The 25,449-nt window shown below is 47.3% G+C and overlaps 1 protein-coding gene across 4 annotated transcripts in view; it reads left to right on the top strand.

Moving 5' to 3' along the window:
* Positions 1 to 25,449, top strand: part of COLQ (collagen like tail subunit of asymmetric acetylcholinesterase) — a 57,076-nt gene that overhangs the window by 27,920 nt on the left and 3,707 nt on the right. For 3 of the 4 annotated variants that reach the window (XM_047737317.1, XM_047737341.1, XM_047737323.1), the window contains 12 exons: positions 2,849 to 2,893; positions 3,227 to 3,253; positions 5,045 to 5,107; positions 6,512 to 6,574; positions 7,066 to 7,092; positions 7,730 to 7,774; positions 7,965 to 8,000; positions 10,958 to 11,038; positions 15,880 to 15,985; positions 21,740 to 21,879; positions 23,511 to 23,630; positions 24,052 to 24,172. In XM_047737317.1, the coding sequence (XP_047593273.1) occupies positions 2,849 to 2,893; positions 3,227 to 3,253; positions 5,045 to 5,107; positions 6,512 to 6,574; positions 7,066 to 7,092; positions 7,730 to 7,774; positions 7,965 to 8,000; positions 10,958 to 11,038; positions 15,880 to 15,985; positions 21,740 to 21,879; positions 23,511 to 23,630; positions 24,052 to 24,172 (874 nt within the window). The remainder of the gene's footprint in view (positions 1 to 2,848; positions 2,894 to 3,226; positions 3,254 to 5,044; positions 5,108 to 6,511; positions 6,575 to 7,065; positions 7,093 to 7,729; positions 7,775 to 7,964; positions 8,001 to 10,957; positions 11,039 to 15,879; positions 15,986 to 21,739; positions 21,880 to 23,510; positions 23,631 to 24,051; positions 24,173 to 25,449) is intronic. The other variant, XM_047737333.1, reaches the window with a different exon arrangement.

Here is a 25,449-nt window from a genome sequence, read left to right as displayed (position 1 = left end):
GAGACCCTGTCTCACAGACCCTGGCTCCTCTGGCCTACCTGGGAGCAGCGGTCCATCAAGAAGGAACACCCCTGGCTGGGGCTTAGGGCCTGCCATGGGATGGGGAAAGAGGGTGCAAGCAGCAGTCAGTTGCCCAGGTGCCTTCCAAATTCTGTCACCCCTTCCTGCGTCACCCCTTCCTTCCTTCCTGTGGCTTCCCATCATGGGACACTAAGCACCAAACTCCTCACCCTGGGTCCCAGAGCCTCCCGCCTCCCAGACGACCCTGCCTGTATCTCCTGCATCAGCTCAGACCACCAACATTGCCCAACTGACGCGCATCTCCTGGGTCCTGATGCATGTCGAGCTCATTCCAGCCTTAGCGTCTTTGCGCTTGTGGCCCTGGCTGTGTGGAATGTTCTTCCTTCTGATTTTTACCTTAGAGCCTTCCTCAACCACCCAGTCTGGAGTAGACTTCCCCATTCCTTTCCGTCCCAATGGCTTGTTGTAATTCTCTGCATCATTTTCTCATCTTGTTATAGTGTTCTTATTGGTTTTGTTATTGTCCTTGGCCTCTTTGGTCTTCCCTTTGTAAAATACAAGCTCTCTGGCAAGGACTGACCAACTGTGGCCTACAGGTCCTGGTGGCCATCTGTTTATGTAATCAAAGTTGTACCGTCTCGGGCTGCCTTTGTGCTGCCAGGGCAGAGGTAAGTGGTTGTGACAGAGATACTGTATCCGAGGCAGAGTCTATGAAATTTGCTATCTGCCTCTTAACAGAGATGGTTGGCCCAGCCCTGGTCTTGAGAGCAAGGACATCACCTATCTTGTTCACACATTGTGCCCAACTCACACCAGGGCACGGGTTGTCATAAACTTACCATAAACATTTGTCAAATGCAATATAAACAGGACTTTGGACCCAGTATTGGCCAGAGGCTGCCACAGAGGGGCTGGGAAGTTTGCAGAAAGGCAGGATGGGCCCTGAAAGGCACCTCTGCCGTGGGTCTCCATCTTCCTTCCTCTGGCAAACTCCACCCCATCTCAGTGCAGTGAGGACCACAGGGGATGGGAACGAAAGGGGGATTCTTTGCTCACTTCACACCAGGAGCTCTCCAGCCCTGCTTGCACATCTGGACCCTCGTGCAATCCCTTTGGGTCCTGCGGAGAATGTGCCGCCCAGCTGGGGTGGCGGGGACTGGATTTGTAGCCCCCTCTGTTGCCTTAGAACACAGCATAAAATGCTGTTCCCAAGTAAAGTGAGATCACCAGATGCATTGGCATCATCTGGGAGCTTCACACACACACCCCCTTCACACACACACCCCTACTATCAGAATCTGCATTTTAACAAGACCCCCTATTGAATTTCCTGCACATCACAGCTTGAGAAGCTCTGAGCTAGAGCACAATGGCCTGATAATAAGAAATGAGGGAATGGAAGAGTATTCACTCATCCTGCCTGGCATGGGCATGGTCCTGGGGCCCTCTGTCACCCTGGGCTCCCGGGCTTTGGAGGAGCAGGGAACTTCTGCCCCGCTGAGTCACACTTTCTGGAAACACTGGTGCCCCCCCCAGGCTTTGATCCTTGAGGATTTGTATACCCTGCACCTTGCACTATCCACCCAGCCTGGCCCACACAGCTCTGAAGTGAAGGGGTGCAGCACCTAGGGCCAGATGGTGGGGGCGGGTGCAGTCCTCAGTGGGTCCCTGGGTTGGGGGGCTGGGGAGGGAGGGTGGTGAGATCACCCTCCCAGGAAGCCATCTTTCCACACAAGGATGCCCAGACCAGGAGGAGTGGGGAGAGAGAGAAGGAGAGAGGAGGAAAAGGTTGAAAGGGAGGTTGAAAGAAGTGGTGAGATGGGGGAGGGGAGGGAGAAAGGGGAAGAGTAAGAAAGGAAAGGAAATAACTCTCCCTACTTCCCTCCCTTCCCCCAGACAGGAGAATAAACCAAGACGGTGGTTCCCAAACTTATCTATTCATTCGAATCCCCTGGGAACCTCAAAAATCTCTGATGTCTGCGCCCCTCTCCTTGCACTTGTGATGGAATTGATCTGGGGTGTGCCCTGGCCTTTGGGATTTTCAAAAGATCCTCAGGGAGTCTCATGTGATAGGTGTGGGAGCTGCTGAGGGGGCTGTTTGGTATTTGTACAAGTCTCAAAGGAATCAGATTTCAAACAGGCTTCGCGTTAGGCATGTCCACCTGTAGATCTTGGGGATGAAGTAGTGACTGGCTGGGGGTTGATGGATGTCCTCTCTGCTCTACTAGGGAATTTGGAAAGCAGTTAGCCAGCTGAGCATTTCATAGACCATGTGAGCACAAAGTAGCTACATTCTGGCTGGGGGTGTGCCAAGCTTAGTGTAGTGGGTGCTAGAATCCCTGAGCTGGAATCAGCCCCACTCCCGTGGCTGGGCAGTGGGACAAAAATGCACCATTGCCCACGTTCTTAACATCTCAAGGAAGGCTTTCACTGCACCTGGCACCCATAGAGCCAGCACAGGAATTTCTAAGTTGGCTGCTCCTGTGTGCAAAGCAGAATGTCACCCTTATCAGGGCCCCAGGGAAAGCTGGCGAAAGCAGCTAAAAAGATAAGAGAGGCGGTGAAGCCTCTTGCTTTCAACAAACAGCATTTCTTTAGTTGTAACCATGGCACCACTGGAAACATAGCTCAGAGAAAGCTAGAAGATGACAGGGAGACTGGGTTGGAGGACACAAGAGGGTCCTTCATGGGGCCCTTGGAGCCCTGAGTCTGCCCAGGAAACCAAACTGCTGGAGGATTCCAGTGCACTAAGGGCCTCCCTCCCAGCCCTGCCTCCCTCACCCACTGTCCTTATTTATTTCTTTCATTTCTTGTCTTGATGGTATAGGGTCCACCAGGACTTCCTGGCAAGATAGGACCAAAGGGAGAAAAGGTATGAGCCTCTATTTTCTTCAGTCCACCTCTCCTTGGTAATTCCAGCCTGTATCCTGGGGATGCCACTGAGAATTTTCTGGTTGAGATTTCAAAGCATGTGCTAATTCTGCCTTAGTGCATGAGGATGGGCTCCATAATGATGGGGCTGCTGCTACAGGTGTGAGATCCCACTGGTGTGTTTCAGCTTGGCCCACTGACATGGCAGGGGTGCTGTGAGCGGCCAAGCAACCAAGCCACATGGTCATGCCCAGCCATCAGCCCTACTAAGCTCTGTGCTTCCAGAACTTCTCTTCCAAAGCAGCCTCTGCTTACCTGTCTTCTCCATCCACAGGGGGAGCTTGGCCTACCAGGAAGGAAGGTATGGTCCATGCTGTTCTGTCAGCATTATATGGGCAACTGTGCTTTGCGGGGGTTGGGGGGGTGTCGTATGTACACCTAGGGGTAGGGGGGACCAGCAATGCACTTCCTTGGGCCCCAGTTCCCAGGCGGACAATGATCACACTGCCATTCTGAGGATGACAGTGGGCTCTTTCTGCCTGTTCTTTTGCTAGCTCGAGCCTGCTACTACCAGACATTTGGACTTCTCCCAGGGGCTGCCAAGTCTGGCCAAATTTCCCCCAACCTCAGACCATCTCATCCTGCCACCCATTAGAGAAACCCTCCACCCCAAGCTGTGGCACAAAATGACTCTCACTGTCTCTTTAGTTATACTGGAACAAAATACAAAACAGAAACAAATGTCTTTTGCCTTTCGGCCCAGCTGAAATAAATGGAAGTCACTTAAGGTCACGGGCACTCTGAGTGAAGCAAACACATGTCATCAAGATTCTCATTCATGTCAGGAAAGAGTAAACCAGCAGCCATTCCCTGGGGTCAATGGATGTTGGCACTGAACCTGTGGGTCTCAGAGATAGCAGAAGAGGCAAGACTTTGGCCAGAAAAGATGCTTATAATTCTAAACATAAATTACTATTTTTCTGGTTGAATGTTTTACTCAAATGGCTTCACTATCAACAAAAGCCTCAAACAGACCTTCGCAAAGCAAAATTTCATTCCCCCAGGGCTCAACTCATAGCTCCAGGGTAGGCACAGTGGATATCTGAAGTGCTGGGCTGCAAAGGATGCTGGGATGGTCTCCATGCTTAGAACTAACGAGGACCCTGATAGATCAGTGACATCTGCCATGAACATGGATGGCGAGAGGAGAAACCAGTACACATGCCAGCATTTGTGATCTCTGGTTTAAGGGTTGAGCCTTCCACGTGTCTGGCTAGGCTAGCTGTGAAATTAGCCAATGAGTGCAGAGGTTGAGATGGACCCCAAGTCCCTGCTCCCTCTTTCTCTTCTAAGGCTAGCTCTTCCATAGCTTCTGGCTGAGGCTGGTTTCCCTAGAAGCAGAGGTGGAGGTCACATGTGCAAGTGAATGACTTATGGGCGCTCTCTCGGGTGGATCCTGAGGGGAAGGGCAGTGGGGTGGTGCAGGGGAAGAAGCCCAGCTTGGGCACGGTGTCACAAGAAGTCCACCTTCAGCCTCATTCCTAGGGCAGTTTGTCCTGCCTTGAGGTAAGGGAGTTGGGCTTTTGGCTGCAGGGAGAACAGGTACATAAATTGTTGGGGATCCCAAATTGCCCATGGGCAAATTCCGCAGTTGCAGGTTGCAGGCATGACTTGTGGCAGCAAGGCAGAGAGTCCCTGGGGAATGGACACAGCGAGCAAGGGGAAAAGCTTTTGGGGGAGTACCAACAGCATATGCCAGTGCACCCCAAACAAAATCCTATCCCATTCTACACTGTATCTTTGGGAAGAACCTATTGCAATGCAAGGAACGTTTGGGTGGGTGGAGTGATAAAGATAAAAAAGCCAAGAAGTTTAGAATCCCTTCTCTACCACCTTCCTTTTTTCCCCCCACCTTCCATTTCTTGGATAGAATAAGATCTTCTGTGTTGACATAATGTGATACCGAGGACTTGAACTTACATCTATGTGACACAACTTCCGAGGCTATCAGTCTTTGGAGGGTGGGGATGAGGAACCCAGAGGCCATGTTTAGGGACCCCACAGTTCCCTTTGAGCCCACCAAACAAATCTCATTTCCTGAAAGGAGGGAAACAAACCCAGTCGTCCTGACTTTTGTTGTTCACTTTTGAAGGGTAGACCCGGCTCCCCGGGTGTTCCTGGCATGCCTGGGCCAGTCGGCCCTGAAGGACCCAGGGTAAGTTTGGTACAGTCTTGGGGCTCATGTGGTATCAGAACATGAGGGAAGAAAATATCAGCCTTCTTGGCCTTTGGCACATAGTGAAACTCATTTCCTTTGGAGGAAGGAGAATAGAAGATGAGCACTGCCCAGAGGTCCCCAAATACTTTCTCCTTCACTTGGACTACAAGGTCTTGGTCTCTCCAATAGCTCTGTGCCTGTTGGGGGCGGAAATGAGGGGCTGCTCCACTCTCTCACAGGGGCCCTGGTTCTCTTTTGTCCTCAGAGTTAGCATGCAGTTCTTTGGTTTCCCTGAGATGTTCACAAGAGGGGCTTGTGTCTGGAAAGCTGTTGGCAGGATACTGGGGGTTAAGGGATGGGCACTGACCTGCTGGAAAAACTGGAGTCCTACATTTAGACAGGGATTGCCTAATGCCAATGAAATCCCATTCTTCAGACAGATTATGGGAAGCTGACACATCCACATCCATGCCTTTGTTTATATTCTTCTCACTTTGGTCACAGACTGTTGGGTGCAGACTTGACCTGTAGAAATCAGGGATGGGCAGGCGAATGTCTATAGGCTCTGATTCACTTACCAGCTATATTTATTATGGGAGTAGAAAACTGTGTTCCCAGCCCTCTTAGGAAAAGTCCCAAGGAAATCTTAATAAAGATCAAGTATTTTGGATGAAAATTTAATGCCTGAACTGAGATGTGATTTAAATGTAAAATACACAACAGATTTCAAATATTATGAAAAACAGAATGTAAAATACCTTTTTAATTTTATAGTGATTATATGCTTGAAATGATAATCAGATCAAACAAAATGTTATTAAAGTTAATTTCACCTGTTTTAATGTGACTTCTAAAAAAATTCTAAATTAAGTTTAAGTATCTTATATTTCTACTTTTTAGCCCTGGTATGGAATTTTTAGCACAGACGGTTCAGAGCCTACCCATGAGTCTTAGTCCCCTGTCTCAGTAATGCAAGCTCAGAGGCTGATGTTCTCTCTATTTGGCTGCAAACCTAGAGTGAAAGTATATGGAAATGCCTGAAAGGCCGTCCGTCTGCAAAGAACAAAGCCGGTGAAGGTTTCAGGGGTGCTGACACTTAGGCTTTGAGGCCCCAGTGCCCCCAAGCTCTTTCCCGACCCTCTCACAAGCCACTCAGAACAGAGGGAGCATTTATAGCATTTTAGCATTTAGTTTGGAGATCTGCTCTCCCTGGGGCAATTTCATTTTATGTTTAATCTCAAATACCAGGATGAAGTGCAGCCTTGAACCCCTGGGAGTGAACAAGGGAGGATGTGGGGTCCTCAGATTCACCAGCCAGCCCTGATGGCCCTTGTTCCATCCTAATCCTGCCCATGATTCTCCAGTAAAAGTCACTGTAGGTCCTTTTCCCCTTCTTCACAGGGTGAAAAAGGTGACCTGGGTATGATGGGCTTGCCAGGGTCAAGAGGACCAATGGGCTCCAAGGTCAGTGTGTTGGTCCAGGTGGACATTCCCAGGTCTTCTCTCTAAGGTTCTGGAATAGCTGCTCTCCACAAAGATGGGGACTGGGTGGGGCTGCCGTCCCAGGTGTGGGGAACATCAGAGATATTGGAAAGCCCAGCGCCAGAGTGCTTGCCTTTACCAGCCCTTTAGGGGACAGCATCCCTGGGACACGAGGCATAGAGATGTCTTTCCTGCTGTTCTCCTGGGCAGGGAGAGTCAAGCTCCTGAAACAACAAAGCAGATGGAAACCCTGTTCAGGCTTTTGTGAGTAAGAAAAACAATGTTCTTCTTAGGCCTGGGAGAAACATAACCCTCAGGGACATCTTTGTGTTTACTGTTAAAACCCCCACTAAAACTTGCAGCGCAAGGTGGGGACACACCTCACCATCACATTCAGGGATTCCTTCTACTTTTGCATCAAACCCAAAGGTCCTATAGAGCTGATCCTAAATGCACCTTTTGCTTTCTTTTAGGGCTACCCTGGATCCAGAGGGGAAAAGGTTAGTGTTTGTCTCTGATGGCTTCCCAGAACCTGGCCTGGGCTATTGGCTCTAGGGCCAATGATGAGCAGAGGACAGGCCCAGGTTTCTCTTAAGTTAGTGATTATAGTGACCATTCCTAGATATTCCCACAGCCTTTGTCATTGGGCTGAGAGAGCAGGGAGGGGTCTCCTGAGGCAGGGCGTGTGGGCAAGGGAAGAGCTCCAGTGGAAGTAGGGCAGAAGAGCAGTTGAAAGTTGTGCCTGGTGGAGAGGGAACATTGCTTGCTTGAGGGATACTGGAGGATGATGGCTGACATGTGTCTTTAAGCTTCCATCACACAACCTTCTCATCTGCCAAAAACCAAACCAAACCAAATAAAAAACCCAGCCAGAACCTGGAGACCAATTTCCTACAAGATGAGAGAGGATCTGGGACACAGAATTTTCTGTGAGTTGTCTTTTATTAAAGAAAAAGGTCTTTGTGGTCCAAATAAAAGGTAGATCACAAAGTGTTCCTTCCTTGGGCAAGTCACCTAAACTCTGAGCCTACTTCTTGGCCTGTAAAATGAGGGTGTTGGCTTAGGGAGCTTTCATTGTGAAATGCTCCAATTTTCCCTCCCACGTATTAACTCTGACTCTCTGTGGTTTCCTCCTAGGGATCCAGAGGTGAAAGAGGTGACTTGGGTCCCAAAGGAGAAAAGGTAATGGCCTTTGCATAGAATGATAAACTACAACGAAGTCGTAGCCCCTTGTGGGCTGTCCAGCTTACTGGCTGGCTGGCTGACTGACTGACTGACTGGGCTCTTATCTTGAAAATGGCCAACCACACTCTTCCACAACTCTCTCGGGCCCTCTCTCAGAGAGAATCACTCTGTGTTGCTCTCTTCACAGGGTTTCCCAGGATTTCCTGGAATGCTGGGGCAGAAAGTAAGTACTTACAAGTAAAAATAGGCCTTGGTAAAAAAAAAAAAAAAAAAAAAAAAAAAAATCAGACTTTCTACACACTACACAAAGAGCTCTGCCTCTCTGTCCAGAGAGAAAGTGGGTTTTGCCATGGAAGGTTCTGGTTTGGAAGAGGAGAAAGTTGCCGTGCACATTGATGAGAGAGAGTGCCAGTATGGTCTGAGACCACCCTCCAGTTCAGTGGGAGGGAGAGACCCACCATCCGGGTAGAGAGGGCTTTCTATGTCTTCCTGACTGTCGGAGGGCCATGGTAATGTTTAGAAGCAGAAGGCATCATGACAGAGGGATCAGATCTGAGCTGCCACGGTCAAGGGTCCCAGCATGAGGCACAGGCATCTTTGGCCTATGGCCATTGCTGGTGACAGTCAACTCAGACCTTCTTTGAGGGCAGTACACAGAGTTATTTTAGCTGGGTGACAGCAAAAGTTTTTTTCATTTGATGGTTAATCTTTTTATTTAAACAGTTAAGTATTTAGTGGAATTTCATGGATATCTTGCTGGGAACAAGGCTTGCTAAAAATGGAGTTCATTCAGTTGACTTAAAGAAAAAATATCTAGCAACTAACAATAGAGTGGTGTCCCGATATGACAAAAATTATGAAAGTAGCAATGGACTGGCAGATTTCTGGAAACTTCTACGTAGGGTTAGGGCCTGGGGAAGAATAGGGGGTTGGTAAGAGGAGGTGTCAGGATAAAGAGAGAGCGTGAGAGAATACCTAATTGGCCACTGAAAACTCCTCTATCTAACGTTGTAATGGTGGTTCCTCACACTGAAAGCCATTGACCTGGGTGGGTGCCATTTTTCCTAAGCCTCAGAGCATAGTATTCTTCAAACATGCAAATGCATGCTTTCTTAGAATCCTAGTGGTTTTTTCAAGTTTACCTTAAAGTTTTCTTTTCCAAACTCAAACAATTTTTATCTGACCTCCAGCCAGGAGAGCATATTTAAACAATTTCAGTCATCTCTTATTACTATTTATCCCTGTCTTAAGCTGTCAAAAACTCTGTTCCTGTTATTCCCTAGCTGGAATGTTGGGTTAAAAATAAATAATTGCGTAAGTAAGTTAAAGGAAACATTAAAAGGGAAAAAATAATTTGATTAAAAAATATTTAGGCTAGGTTTTCATTCAGTGCAAGAGTGAACATCAAAGAATAATAAATTAATGTGGAATTAAGGATGACAACATCTTTGGCCTCTGCACCGTTTACTAGATTTGCCATCTAGAGTTCTCTTTCCCTTTCACAGCAGGCTGTTTTAAGACAAAGATGATATGATAACGATAATTAGGTCTTAGAAATTAGATCAAGAACTTACTGGCTGCTTCCAGTTGATGAAGAGAGGGGCCACACTTCCTTCTGCCAATCTTTAAAAAGAAACAAAAAATGATGAGCGCCTGGGTGGCTCAGGGGGTTAAAGCCTCTGCCTTCAGCTCAGGTCATGATCTCAGGGTCCTGGGATCAAGCCCCTCTTCGAGCTCTCTGCTCCTTGAGGAGCCTGCTTCCTCTCTTCTCTCTCTCTCTCTCTGCCTGCCTCTCTGCCTACTTGTGATCTCTATCTGTCAAATAAATAAATAAAATCTTTAAAAAACAAAACAAAACAAAAAAAAAAAGAAAACAAAACCACTTATACCATTTATACAGCTGTTTTCTCCAAGCCAGACAAAATACCCCATGACCCCCTCTAGACAGCCAAGGAAAATTGTACAACATAGAATCCATGTTATCCTCCCACACTTTCTCACTGCCTAGATGATGGAGGACATGACAGGCTGGAAAGAAAGCACAGGTTTAAGAACAGTTCTTGGTGTGGCAAGATGTTAGTGGCTTGGGTAGGGACAAATTTGTTACATTGGCCAAGTGACATAATTTCAGAGTTTATGCTTCATCCTTACTCTGTATTAATGTGCACTGTATTATACTTCCTCTGACTTCCACGTGGAGAGCCTTCTGGGTGTTTATTGTTCTCTCTGAGTGCCTGGGGTAGCTTTTCATGGACACTAGCTGCTGACAGAAACTCTCATGGTTGCTCTTTTAAACTTAACTTGCTGGTGGTGCATTCTGGGCTCCAGAGGGATAACTGGAGGCAGGAATGATGCTCTGTGGGGTCCCTGACCCAAAACAGCAGGTGGCCCTGGAATCCTAGAAGAACACGGGGAAGGAGAGAAACTATGATGGAGAAATGGGTTTGACAGAAGTTGGCCTGAAACTATGGAATTCTGCAATTGGTGCTTCTGGTTCTGATAGCTCAGAGTAGGGCTTTTCAATTAAGACTATTGTTGACATTGCTTTTCCTGCCTTTTACAATCATTACATTGAGCATGTGGATATATGTCTGGAACATTTTTCCCCACAGTTTTCATCTAACTCAAATGAAAATGAGCTAGAACCAAACAAGTTTCTACAGAAGAGTAGGGAAATTTATAACCCTAAATAAAGGTCATTACCTGAGCAGAAAATTTCCAAAGATGACATTTGTCAAAACTGTGTCCAGTCATTCAAAAACTCATTGATTGGAATTTGTGCAATAAACAAAACAAAATACAACACACAATTTCCACTAAAAGAGAAAGCGTTTTTTGTGCCATGTCACAGGCACACATGTGGCTGACATGCAGGAATGTCCTATTTTGGCCGTTTAGGATGGTGACTTGGCACACCAAAATGTGTGCTGCCCAAGAGCTGTATCTCGCAGATAATAAATAACCCATCCAGGGTAACCTCCTCCTTTCCTTCCACTTACTTGAAAAACCTATCTACCTTTCACATGACCTCATCACTTTCCCAATCTCCCACATTGGCCAGTTGGAAGAGGTCTAGAATGATCAAGTGCGCTTCCCTCATGACTGATGATTAGATGGACCTGCAGAGATGTGCCCGCCCCCATGCCTAATTCCTCTCTTGCTTCTCTTTCTTCTTTCCAGGGTGAAATGGGTCCAAAGGGTGAGCCTGGGATTACAGGACCCAGAGGACCCAGGGGAAGACCAGGAAAACGAGGAAAGCCGGTAAGGCTCCTAGTGCTTACCACGCCCCTGAGGTCAGACCCTCCTGACAGGTAGGTGGGTGGTATAGAGAGACAGACAGGTGGAGCCCATCATAGATATTCCATAGCCACAGTCCCCAGCATCCTCGAGACTGGTGGGCAGAAAGAACACCACTTCCAGCAGCTCCTGTTTCTCTAGGCTAACCGAGGGTTGAAGCAGCTGGAAGCGAACACCCCATTCAAACTGTGTTCAAGGCCAGAAGCAAGAGTGGATCCTTGGTTCATAAGAATGGGTCTATCTTAAACAAAGCAACTGGGAGTAGAAGCCAGATCTGGTTGTTCATCCAGAAAACTTGCTTTTTGCCTCAATGTCCCAGACACAAATGGAGTTTTGGAGAACAGCCCAAATATCTCCTTGCTGTTGAAGGGTTTTCTGGGTCTCAGCAATACAGTGGGTTTTCCCAAATAAGACCCCCAATTTGTAAGTGATTCCACTCTTTTTATGGGTGCTATTAAGGGCTTAGGGGAGTTGTTCATTCTGAACTCCCCCTGGTCAGCAGGCATTCCACATGGTCAGCAACCATGTGAGGTGATAAGGAGAGGAAAGATGAAGGTACATTTGCCTTAGCTGGCTTTAGAGCTGTATTCAGTGCCTCAGAGAAACTTCTCATATTTTCTCTAATGGACAGGCATTCCTTTACTTTTTTGGTTCAATTTGTAAACTTTTTACTTCTTTTCCCATTATAAATGTAATATATGATCATCACAGAAAACTTGAAAAATTCAGAAAATAGGAGGGAAGTCATCTAAAGGCCTAACACCCAGACATAACCATTTTGGTGTACTTCCTTCCAGTGTTATTTCTTTGTAAACTTTCTAGTTGTTTGTCTCTTTTATATCCAATACATAACTGTTGTATCCTAAAACTGTAACTTAAAGTCACAGCATACACATGTTTGCTCATTAGTGCACATACTCATTAAGAGTTTTTTTAAAGATTTATTTTTTTATTTGAGAGAGAGAGCATGCATCCACGAGCAGGGAGAGGAGCAAAGGGGACGAGAGAGGAAGAGAATCCCAAGCAGACTCCCCGCTGAGCACAGAGCCTGATACAGGGCTCAATCCCATAATCATGAGACCAAGACCCAAGCCAAAACCAAGAGTCAGACACTCAACCAACTGAACCACCCAGGCACCCCTCATTAAGCATTTTTAAACATCTTTTTAAAATGTCTGCATCACATTTTGTAAATGAGTAAGCAGTAGATTGCTTGGACAAGAGAGGCCTAACCAAATTATATATAATGCTGAGAGGTGAACATCTTTGGGGTGCAAACCTTTCTCCATTCTTATGTTTTCATTCTTTCCTTAGGCTACATCGGGGGTTCTCATCTAGAAGCATCTAGAAGAATAAGCTGGGGACAGATTAGATACAGGTTTTCTGCCTTGGGTGCAGCAGTTGTAGTTCCAAGTTTGCCTCTCATCACCCCCAGTGCCTAGGCCCTACTTCCCAGAGCATCTGATATAATTGACCTGTTATGGGGCTTCAGCATGGCTGGCTGCTTTTTAAAGCTCTCCACATGATTCTTTTTGGGTTTTTTTTTTTTTTTTGAAGATTTTATTTATTTGAGAGAGAGAGAGAGCGTGAACTGGAGGAGGTGCAGAGGCAGAAGAAGAAGCAGACTCCCCACTGAGCAGGGAGCCTAACATGGGGCTTGATCCCAGGACCCTCGAATCATGACCTGAGCTGAAGGCAGACACTTAACCGACTGAGCCACCCAGGTGCCCCTTCCACATGATTCTAATATGTGGCCAGGGTCCAAAACAATGGTAACAGTATGAAACCAATTCTGGTCTTTTCCAAGTGAACTTGGGAATTACACAAGCTCCAACCTGGATAATACAAATTCCACTATAACTTCTGAAGTCGCAGTAGTCCAGTACAGTTTTTCAAAGTTTTAAATGGATGGCATGTCCATAACTTCACAGTGATGCCACAGTTCCCTAAAATCTTGGCTCAGGAAAAGGAGAAAAAAGGGAAAAATCTTTTTCTTCCCTACTGCTGATTTCACAGCTTGGGGTTCAAGAAGCCTGCTGGTGTCCATCCTTTTGGTGCTTTTCTTGGACAGTGTTTGTCTTTTCCTGGTGAGGGCTTGAGCCAAGAAGGCTATTTCCTGAAATAACTCAATTGGAACAATCTTAAAACTACCCCAGGACCATGGGTAGGAGCTGAGAGAAATGGGCTCCTCCTTCCTACAGGATGTTATAAACAAGCTGAGCATGCTCCGAACCCTCTCTGCTGTCTAGTCAGCAGAGACTTTAGCTGTTAACCTTAGTAGACCACCATGGTCCTTTATTTTTTAAATCGTGAATTAGTTTCCTACCACAGAGTCTTTTACATGGAATGTTGCTGGGGCAGTGGTACTAAGAGTTTCTGGAGGTTATCATAAGTCAATCCAACTCCTGGAATCAGAGATCCAGCAGGGACTTCAGGAAATTAGAATTTCAGATCCAGAAGGATTTTAGAGATCATCTCATCCACTTCCCTCAGTCTAGCCATGAGGAAATTGAGGTCAGGGCAGTAGAGTGACCCCCTCAGACAAGCAAGCTTCAAAGGCAGTATTCGAACTTAGAGCGCTGAGAACTGCTTTTCCCCACATATCTCTCCTCACCTTCATGCTTCAGTACTTGCCCATCCTTTTGGTGCCCTTTCAACTGTTTTGGGAAAATGGCTCTCCACTCTTATTATAAATCTTCAGCGAAGATTTATAATAATATTCATAAGAACAACTTCCTTGAGAGGCATCACCAAGCTTTGTGGTAGGAAAGGAATAAAGAAGAATGCCTTTCCTGGAAAGCACTGCTCGGTGAGTCTTGCTCATAGGGACATGGCTTATTCTGATACACAGAATATTCCATCATTGTTTGGTGTCAGAATCAAGGAGTGCTTCCAGCTCCTTCAAGCTGAGGCACTTCCTGTACTCTAGTCAGCTGATGTGGTTTTTAGAAAAACAAGCCTTAACTGTGGCTATATTAAGATGATGTGACCTCCTTTGCTATTCTGGGACCCATCTTAGTTACCATGAGCACCCTCCATCAGGATGGAATTGGAAATAAACTCTGATGTCACAGGTCCCATATTAAAAATTTTAGAACTCCTAAAAATAAATAAATGCATACATACATAAATAAATAAGAATTTCAGAACCCCTTGGGCATTGCCAGGAGAGACCACAGAGCCACGTTGACAAAGCAACAGGTCATGTGTCACTGTTGTGATTGGAAAGGCGTGTCCTGCCCCCCTGCTTCCCAGACTTGGGGAATATTATGTTTCATTACATGGGCAGGCCTGCCAAGGCACAAGTGTCGAAAGGGGATCCAGGTCAAAGATGTCGTGCATTAATCACTGTCCTGTTTAGGCCCAGCACAAGAGCAGACAATTAGCAAATCATCTACAGACCTTGGTTTCTGGGGTCATTCCTCAGAGCAGCCCTAAGGAGGAAAGATTTGCTCTTGAGCCTCTCAGAACAGGCAGCAAGGTAGACATCCTGTGTGGAATGGCTACAGCTCCAGGTATGGCTCTCTTTTAGAAATCAGATCTTTTCCAGTCACGTGAAGAAGACGAAACCAAGCCAGTTGCTATCAATCATAGCTTGACCCCACCCCCAGCCCTTGCTTCTGCACAAACTACTTTTTCACCTCTAGGAGCTTTATTACTCTCACAACAAATGTGTGTGTTTAATGTAATGGCCCCATTTTATAGATGAGAAAAACTGAGGCACAAAACAATGACTTGCATGACCCAGGGTCTCATGGGCAACATGAAAACCCAGGTCTCCTGACTTCCAGCTCAGCAGAACTACTTCCCCTCTGTGTTGTCAGCATCTTCCTCCTCCTCCATTTAGTCTGGGGAACAAGACAAATTCTGGTCCACAGGGAGCCTATGTCTCAGACAGAGACAACGATGAAAGGACTGCACACATAATGGTGTGTTTCTGATTTGGGTAAAGGCTGGGGAGGAAGGGGGCCTAGTTCTGAGAGCCTATGACAAGGAAAACTCACTTGGTCTGGCAGAGTATAGCAAGGTCCAGAAGGCTGTGCTGCAGTGACACTTTACCTGAGAGCTAATGGCTGGGAGGGAGTTAACCAGGTAGAGATGTGGAAAGGGAGTTTGGGCAGGGAGGAGCAAAGTAAAAGGCAAGTTGTGCTCTTGAAGACTAAAAACACCAGAAGACTGGAAAGGCCAGCCATGCAGCACTTTGTAGGCTGAAATAAGGATCTGGGTCTTTATCCTGAGAGCAAGTGGGAGCCACTCATTTGATGGAAACGGCTCTTGTGGTAAAATAGAAAGGGTCTTGACGAGGAAGCAGAGGCCTGAGTCCTAGGCAACAAGTCTGTTGCCTCAGTGCTAGGTGCCTTGTGTGAATCTCTGCTCTTTCCTGAGCCTCTGTTTCCTCCTCTGTCTGGTGAGGGGAGAGGGTTGGATTGGTTCCTTTCAGCAGGCATGTGCCATGTGTTTCCCGGAGATAGCAAGAAGTAATGTCGGTAAACTTGTAACCATCACAATCTCAAATGTCACTTGCCCTGAGGATCATTTTTTTTTTTTTTAAATAGACTCCACAGCCAACGTACATAGGGCTTTGAACCCATGACCCTGAGATCAAGAGTCCTATACTCCACTGACTGAGTCAGTCAAGTGCCCCTGCCCTGAGCTTTTTAGGAGCTTGATGGTCAAGGCCTCAGGAGCATCCTGCCCTGGGCTCCTGCTCCAAAGTGCAAGGTGGTCTCTGATTTAGGCATAAATGGGGAAGGAAGTTTGCCATGTCATGTTATCATAACAGGCTCTGCCTTTCTCTCTGTCAGGGGCAGAAGGGAGATAGTGGAGTAATGGGCCCACCAGGCAAGCCTGGGCCTTCTGGTCAACCTGGCCGTCCAGGTCCCCCAGGCCCCCCGGGCCCCCCATCCGCAGGTAAGAGCTACTCTGCTTCACGTGATCTACAGTGTCACCCTCCTGGCCAGCCTCCCCAGAGAGGGCACAAGGAGATGCCTGCAGAGGTCTGTCTAGTGTTTTGAATTAGAAACTACTAGAGGCACTTTAATATATTCAGAATTTCTCCAGTTTGACTCTTTCTACTTCAACACAAGAGAAGTAAATACCATCCTCATTCTGTTGTAGGATTTTAGAGAACTAATAGAGGAGAAAGCAGAGGGAGCCATGTTTACACTGGTGATGTCATTTATACTTCATGTGAAAAATAACCGGCACGTATTTCATCAAATAATTTCTTTTTCTAGAAAAACCTTTCACAACTCCAAGCAGTTCTCTTAAACCTAGAAGTAAATGTGGTGTGGCAGAGCTTCTATCTTATGTAGTTTTATCAAAGAGTACTTGTTAGTTTATTCTGAACACACAAAGAAATCATAAAAAGAAATCAAAGTCTACCATTGAAGAGGGCATAGTAGCACTGCTACCTTGTTTGCCTTGTTTAATTTGATGAGCTAAACCCTTTATTTAGTTTGTGCCTTCATCAGCTCCACATATGACCTTTCATGGCACATTGTCTGTATAAACACAGCATCACTGGGCCTGAGAAGACTGTTCACTCCATAGGGTCCTTTGTCCTCTGTTGTATGAAAGGAATCCAAGCAATTTTTATTACCTTTTTTTTTTTCTTAAGAAAACAAAGGCATTTTAAAATTCTACATTTCACTTTTCCTTCCTGTGTTTATAGGAATATATTCACAGCCCTGTCATGGGATGGTCAAGAAATGTCATAACTTGTTAGATCTTTTAAACCAAATTAAAGCTGGCTCTGAGATTCTAACCTGCTGGGTTGCCAGGAAAATGCAATCTCAGGCATTATTGGGGTTCTCTACACTCCTTCAGCTGCCAAAAAAAGAGTTGGGCAAAGAGTCTGGGGATTATGGCAGACAAAACCTCAGAGGTTTTCCCTCCAGCCTTTGATCTGCCCTGTTCACCTCTGAAAGGCCTGCTCTCCAAGGGCACGTGGTCCAAGGGGGCCTGGTGGCTGCCATCTTCATGCCATGCTTGGGTGTCAGAACATTTCCAAGACTGGTCCCACAGCCATTCCTTCTGAGAACTTACCTCTTCTCCAGGATGCAGTGGGTCCCCCTCACTCCATGTCTGGGGTCCCTGCCACTCCATGTCTGGGGTGATCTCCCCCCTTCCACCCTCCAGCCCCCTCACTTGTCACACTCCTCCTATACTGCTACCCCATTTAGGAGCTTTTCTCTTGAGAACAGAGGGCAGAAAGGCACAGTCTTCACATCATATCTGTTTTCACCAAGGGCAAGAAAGCACAAAGTCTTGCTACGTCTTTGAAATCAGAAGAGGAAAAAGTAGTGGGAAAACAAACATTAATTGGTATAACAATAAGGTGTCTTATCACACCTGTTACTATTCCCTTAGGGGAAACAGGTGGAGACGCCACCAGGCCCAGGTGTCCATTCCACATAATCTGTTTCTGTGAATTGACTGGATGATCCTTATGGGGGTCCTTCCAACTACGGTTGACCCTTGAATAACGTGGAGTTTAAGGGCGCTGATCCCAGTCAGTCGAAAATCCATGTATAACTTGTGACTCCCCCAAAACTTAATGACTACTAGTCTGCTGTTGACTGGGAGCCTTATGGATATCAAAGAGTCAATTAACGCATACTTTGTCAGTTCTATATGTCATGTACTGTACTCTTACAAGAAAGTAAGTTGGAGGGAAAAAATGTTAGGAGGAAAATCATAAGGAAGAGAAAATGCAACCACGGGACTGTACTATAAAAACTCTGCGTGTAAGTGGACCTGTGCAGTTCAAGCCCGTGTTGTTCAAGTGTCCATCACTGTCCTCGTCCTCCTCGGTTCTGGCACATGTCATGTTCCCCTCAAACCCCGTGATCATGAGCTGCCAGGCCCAGGGACTGCGAACGTGGTGTGAGGACTGAGTTTTGTCTTCGGAAGGGACTCTCTTGGCCCTTGGGATATCGAGCAGCTCACAAAACTGAGGAGTTTCATCTTCCTGCTGGATGGCAGGTCCTTGAGGCCACTTCTGTGGCCAAGGCGGCTTTGCATCACCACAGTCCCGGGCAGGTGGGATGGACAGTCTATGGCCACGGGCCACTTGGGTTCTCAGTCTGTCTCCCCACATTACTGCATGGCAGTCAAGCCAGATGCAGTCCATTTCTTTTTTTTTTTTTTAAAGATTTTATTTATTTATTTGAAAGAGAGAGATCACAAGTAGGCAGAGAGGCAGGCAGAGAGAGAGGAAGGGAAGCAGGCTCCCTGCTGAGCAGAGAGCCTGATGCGGGACTCGATCCCAGAACCCCGAGATCATGACCTGAGCCGAAGGCAGCAGCTTAACCCACTGAGCCACCCAGGCGCCCGATGCAGTCCATTTCTGATTCCTGTCCCCTTCCCGTGCCTTCTTTTGAGTCACTTCCTTTCTGGGGATCCTCTAAGTGAAGGGACTGAAGAAAATGGGGCAATAATCCTGCTCTTTGGGGTAGGGAAAGAAGAGGAAGGAGGAATTTAAAAGAGAACTTTCCTAAGCGTGGGGCTAGTTGGATTATTATCAAGAATGGGTTCAGGCCGCAAAAGTGATTCCTGAGACTACCTTTGAAAGCTGATAAAAGTCCCAAGCCCACTCAGGAGAAAAATCTGTCTATCTATATCCAAGATTCTGTACATTGCTTCACAGAGTTCTAGAACCCCTGCCCCAAATCTATCTTGGGATATGCTTGGGCTCTGTGGACCACAGGTCAAACAACCCTGGTCTTATCCAAACCACCCTTTCTAGAAAAGAACTTTTTGAACCTCAGAGAAGAGGGGCTTTCTCAAGGTCACAGAGGTGACTGGTGGCCTAGAGTCAGTCTGTGGCTCCTGGGCCTGAAACCTTTCCATTCAGCCATGTGGCCTCCGCAGAGGCAGAGTGGGACCTGGGGGTGATGTGAAGATGTTTCTGTGGTGCCTCCTCTTTCTCCCAGATTTCCCATCTCAGGCCCACTCCCACTGCACAGCCCATGGTGATGGGAGGCTCTCAGGGCAATGACGGAGAGCTGAGGCCTCTGGCTACAAGGGATGATGGATCAGCCAGGCCCACTCAGCCCACTCTGAGAGGCCAGGCTGGGAAAGCTTGAGTCGCCATGCCCTTCAGTGCCTCCTGGCAGGAAACCAGCAGGCAGGGGTGACAGATGCCCTCCAACAGCTGAAAGGAAGCTGCAGGAAAACTGCAGTAGTGGCAGGAAGCAGGCACCCTGCCCCATCCTGTTGTCCTGTTGGGAGGCTGGCTCTGGTTCTGGTGCCCAGTGCTGGGGGGCAGGCCGGTGCTGGGGCTGGTGGAGAGGGCGGGAGATCTTTAGTACCCAAGTTATGGAGAAAGAGATGCTGGGAGGCAGGGGAGGGAATTTAGGCACAAAATGTGTCTAGGATGTAATTTGCAGTAACTGAATTACAAATTTGGCTGAGTCCTTCCAGCACCCAGACAGGGTCTAAGTGAATCATTGTGGTACCTGGGAATTGCCAGCTTCCTGTAGGCATCGATATTCTTGGATGTTTGTCTCTTGAATGGCATAGCATTAAGTTGAACATGAATTCACATTTCAGCATCCCCACTTACTAGCTGGATAATGGGATGAATTCCTGAATCGCTCTGAGGCCACGGATCTGGAGGAGCGGTTGGGGTCCCAGAGCCTGCTCCAGTGCTACTCTCACATCCTCCGCATTCTAGAAATCCCCACTTTGGTTTCCACATGTGACGACTACTCAGAGTATTCCTGGGCCGGTGGGGTCTCTGTCTCTCCGGGCTGTGCTGAGCTCCTCCTGCAGCATTGGATGCATGTTTCTTTTTCAAACAAACTACCACAACCCGGGATAAAATGTTGGCAAGCCTCCCTTCCTCCCTTGCTGGCATTATTCTGATCTTGGACCTATCTGTTCTGGAACGCTCAGGGTTGTGGGGGGAGTAATCCCATTGGGGTCTCATCCTCTAGCTGAAGCTGCTTCCTTGGAGCCTTGACCGGACCTCTCCCCTGGGGTCATTTTATTTTCTGCCCTTCTGGGATCTGCCAACTGTGTCGCCTGTTGTTGGATAGCCTGGAAGTTATACAACTTGAAAGCAATGACTGCCTAGTCTCCAGACTCCCCCTTACTTTCTCAGGAGGAGACATACTTCCTTTCTCCATCTCCAAGAGTTCCCTCTCTTTCCTCTCTTCCTGTTGAATGGCTCTTGCTCTAGCTCTTTCTGGCCAACCTGATGGTGACTTTTAGCCTTTTCTGAAGACCAGTTAGTCTACATTCGTTCATCCAGTGAGGCAGTCATCAAACATGTATCCTGCCCCTCCTGTGTGTCCAGTAGTGGTAAATGAACCTGGGCACCAACCTTGCCCTTGTGGATCTTACATTCTACTGGGGGAGATTGCCCTTCATCACATAATCTCACAAGGTACAAAAGTCACAAACAGAAGTGCTGTGAAGAAGAGGCATGGGGAGCTATGAAATTGTATCCAAGGTGAACGTGCCTGAGTGTGAGCATTCGGAAGCCTTCCCTGAGGAAGTGATGTTGGAACCCAGGTCAGGAGCAAGTTAGGAGGCACTTGGAGAGGGGGGCATAGAGGGTGAAGAGAGAACAATCTAGTGGGGGAATGGCTTGTGCAAAGACTGTTTCCTTAGACCAGCAGTTCTCAACCTCAGTGTATGTTGGTATCAGCTTGAGAGCTTTTAAAAGCACAGATGCCTGGATTCTATTCTCAGCATTCTTGATGGAATCAGTCTAGGCTCTGGCCTGGGCATTAGGGCCTTTGAAAGTCAGGGTGAAAACTTCTACCCTAGCAGGCCACCCACACTACAGGGAGTAAATTTTCTGATCATATATGTTTAGGACGTTCTTCTCAGTATCAGGGGACAATGAGTAGGTGGAGTAGGTGGAGTAGGGAGTAGGTGCCCTTTTCAAACATGCCATTTTCTTCCATAAGAAATCAAAGAAACCCACCTTCAGAAATTCCTTTATAAAGATCTTACATAGAAGAACAGAATAAAATGAATAAAAATAATAATAAGAGCTATCAATTAGCAATGTGTTCATCAGCAAGAAGTCCCTGTTAATAATAGTCTAAACAAAAAGGGGATTGCTTTTCTCACATAACAAGGAAGTCCAGAAGTGGACAACGGCTGGTGTCCGTCCAGCCTCTAAGGGTCACTGTTAGGGTCCCATGTCCCATGAGCCTCTGGTCTTTTCTGTGTGTGGTTTCTCTTCTCATACTTGTTACTTCATGGTTGCAATATGGCTGCTGCAGCACCAGACATCTTCTCTGTCTTCTAGACAGGAATGAGAAGGAAACTATGTCTCTTACCAGCAATGTATTTCCTGTATCCGGATAGACTTTCCCAGATGCCTGCCCTTCTCCTTTCGCAGACCTTGAATGCAAGGTAGTCAGGGAAGTAGAATGTCTTACCTGTTTCTGAAGTATAGAGAAAGTGAAGGGAGGGACGGTTGGGAAAGGTGCTGCAACACCCAACATGGTTAAGGGACCCACAGAGAACATCACCTCCTCCACACCTTGGAACAAGAGTCTCTTTGAACCTCTACCCCCAGGCCTACCCTAAAATACTGTGGACTTTGACCTTCTTTCTGTTGGGAAGTTTGTTCAAGTCTCCCTGGGCTATTTGGTTTTCTCTTCCTTCACTCAAGTGACTCAGCAATCTGTTACTTCCTAGGACAACTTGTGATGGGACCCAAAGGGGACCGAGGATTTCCCGGGCCTCCAGGAAGCTGTCTTTGTGGAACCCCTACAAATGTGAATAACCCTTCCTATAGGGAATCCATCTTTGGGCCCAGTTCGCCTCACGTTCCTGTGGTAAGGCTCCTGGGACAAATCTGGACTGGTTATCCTTCAGGACCTCTCACCTGATCCTCTGAGAGCTTTTTAAGAGCCTTTTAATAAGATTGATTTACCCATTATACTTGACAGATACTCCTTATAGGAGATAGGAAAATCAAAAGTAGGAAACCAAATTGTCCATTTGGTTGTAGGTGCATTTTGGAGTATTTTCTTTGTCTTATTTTAGGAACAAAAAAATATTTAAAATTTTAAGTAAATACAAAAGCAGAACAAATAGTGTAATAAACCTCTATGTACCCTTCACCCAATTTCAACATTTATCAACTCCTGGCAACTCCTGTTTCCTCTTTACACCCACTCACCTCTGCCCACCCTCCCTTGGGTTATCTTGAGATAACCCTGGACATCAGTTCATCTTTTGAGTGGACGCATTAACATCCATCCAACACGCAGCTGTGCTGTGATTTATTTAACCAGTGTCCTATTTTTGGATACTTATGGGGCTCTCCCAAGCTTTTCAGTAATGTAAATAAAACCGTAACGAACACCTTCAAGTATAACAATTTCATTAAGAATCATTTCCAGATGTTGAATCATATATGTTTAGGACATATTAGATGATACTACCTTTTTATTTAAGTCTTACAAGCATTTTAAGTGTTTAAGTTTAAAAATTTAAGTCATGGATAGTCTTTTTTTAAAAAAAAGATATTTAGGGACGCCTGGGTGGCTCAGTTGGTTAAGCAGCTGCCTTCGGCTCAGGTCATGATCCCAGCGTCCTGGGATCGAGTCCCACATTGGGCTCCTTGTTTGGCGGGGAGCCTGCTTCTCCCTCTGCCTCTGCCTGCCATTCTGTCTGCCTGTGCTCGCTCGCTCTCCTCTCTCTCTGACAAATAAATAAAATCTTTAAAAAAAAAAAAAAAAAAAAAAAAAAAGATATTTAAAGTCAAGCAGAGAGAGTCAATTATCATATGGTTTCACTTATTTGTGGAGCATAACAAATAGCATGGAGGACAAGGGGAGATGGAGAGGAGAAGGGAGTTGAGGGAAATTGGAAGGGGAGGTGAACCATGAGAGACTATGGACTCTGAAAAACGATCTGAGAATTTTGAAGGGGTGGGGGGTGGGAGGTTGGGGGCACCAGGTGGTGGGTATTGTAGAGGGCATGGATTGCATGGAGCACTGGGTGTGGTGCAAAAATAATGAATACTGTTATGCTGAAAAAAATAAAAAAATTAAAAAAAAAATAAATAAAAAAAATAAAAAAAAGATATTTATTTGAGAGAGAGAGAATGAACAGTGCAGGGTGGGGGTCAGAAGGAGAGAAAGAGAAGCAGGTTCCCCACTGAGCAGGGAGCCTGATGTGAGGCTTGATCCCAGGACCCAGAGATCATGACCTGAGCTGAAGACAGATGCTTAACCCACTGAGCCACCCACGTGCCCCAAATCATGGATAGTCTTATTGCAAATTCAGGGAGCTGGAACTGGATTGAGAAGATGTGGGAATCAAGACCTTCCTCCCTATTTCAGGGAGGAACCAGGCTGTTAACCAGCCCAAGGATAGAGATTCTGTTTCCTCCTCCAGCTTTCCCCCTGCCCCCTATAGAAGTGTTTTCTGAAATCCTCACCAATGTGTTCTCTGGCAGATTTTTGTAGTCAACAACCAGGAGGAGCTTGAAAGGCTGAACACCCAAAACGCCATTGCCTTCCGCAAAGACCAGAGATCTCTGTACTTCAAGGACAGCCTTGGCTGGCTCCCCATCCAGGTACCCTGAGGCAGACAATCCGGGCATAGCCAAACCCAAAAGAGCACACAGCATTAGAGGAAAGAAGGGCCAACAGTTGGGCCTGGCACAGAGCTTTCTGCAGTCTGTTCCCATGGAAGGATTGGGCAACCTCCCTTGCTCTGCTTCTGAGCAGTTCTCTGTGTCCCTGCTCCCCACATGGAACCTCCTCTCTGAGCCAGGGTTCCAGATGGGCTCGATCCCCACACTGCTAGGCTGCTGTCTTGATCTGTCCCACTTTCCTGTCAGCTGCAGAGCTCTGGGCAGCAGGAGAGGAGTGCCTCTTCCCACCCCAGGAGGAGGGCCCCACAGACCCAGAGCCTCTGGCCCCAGCACCAATGACGTCCTGCCTGCAGCTCTCACCATGCCATCCCTGGTCACTGTCATGTGTTTCTTTGGCCAGGTGACCCCTTTCTACCCTGTGGACTACACTGTAGACCACCGCGGCTCCTGTGGGGATGGGGTCCTACAACCCGGGGAGGAGTGTGACGACGGGAACAACAATGTGGACGATGACTGCATCAGTGAGTGGGGCCCATCTGCGGGGTTCTGAAGAGCAGAGTGCCACCGGGTGGGGAGAGACTGAGAGCGAGCCCCTGGACAGTTCTAGAGCCAGAGGGGGAACACCTGGGCTGCTTTGGGGACAACACCCCCCCCATTCAGGCCACATGTGGACTTCCACTGCCCAAGCATGTCAGTGGGGGTTAGTGTCAAGGACCTTGCCCCCAGAGAAGCCACCAGTTGCTCCCTTTTCCTGAATCCTACTTCTGGACAAAACCCACATTCCAGTCCACATTGTTTATCAAAAGATAAAGGTGATGCAGAGCGAAGGACTAAAGGGAGAAGCCAAGAATTTGAATCAGGCGGTGTTATCAGATGGAGCTGTAGTGGCAGAGCCCCTTTTCAGGGCAGCTGCCTTCAGGCTGATGGGATGCTACCGGGACAGGTGGGTGGCATAGCCCTAGAGGGTTTGCTTTTCTTCTATTTCCAGTCACGCAACAAAAGCAGGAGTGGAGATAGAAAGCAGGAGATTTACAGTGAGACAGAACAGAGTTGGGATGCTCAGAGAGGAGGCTACTCAGTGAGCAGGGGGCATAGAAGGTGGTTCACAGCTCCAGCTGTCGCTTTCCTCAACCAAAAAATGGGTATGACCGCTCAGGTTTTCAGAGATTCTGTACGCTAATGTGCACTGGATCATCCAGGTAGAGTAAGGGTTCAACATCCCTCCACTGAAGTATTTTCCAGCCCCTGCTGTGCGGAGCCAGGCCCCGGCTCAGGGCTGGGGATGTGTAAATGGAAAGTCTCCTTCCTTGCTCAGGGAAGGCTGATGGGGTGGCATAATGAGGACGGTGTGCACAGGGATGGATGTGGGGCGGAGAGGCAGCTGGCGCCCTCTCAGTGGAGCTGTACTTCCCATGACAGTCGCTGGGATGGTCCTCCCTGGCATGCCGGCTTTGCCTGGGGTCCCTTCTGCCCCTGGCGCAGATACTGTCTGATAGATCACACAGCAAGAAGGAACTGATGGGGTCTCAAAGCCCTGTAAAATGGGAGTGGGGCTTGGACTCCAAGATGCTTCCCTTGCGTGAGAACAGAGACCCCATTGAAGGAGGTAGTGTCCTCACTGCAGGCTTGAGGTAGGGATATGGAGGCTCAGAGAAGCCCAGTGGCCTGTTCTCTGTCTGTTGGCTAATGAGTCGCTGGAGTGGACTGGAGCCTGGGTCTCCTATTCTCTGGTGTGGGATTTGGGGGTATGAGGGGCAGTCCGTGGATGCACTAAAGCTTCATGGAAGTCCATTCAAGA

Source organism: Lutra lutra, chromosome 1 (assembly GCF_902655055.1).
Source record: "Lutra lutra chromosome 1, mLutLut1.2, whole genome shotgun sequence".
NCBI lineage: Eukaryota > Metazoa > Chordata > Mammalia > Carnivora > Mustelidae > Lutra > Lutra lutra.
The sequence above is the reverse complement of the archived record's forward strand: the minus strand, read 5'-3'. Positions and strand labels throughout refer to the sequence as shown.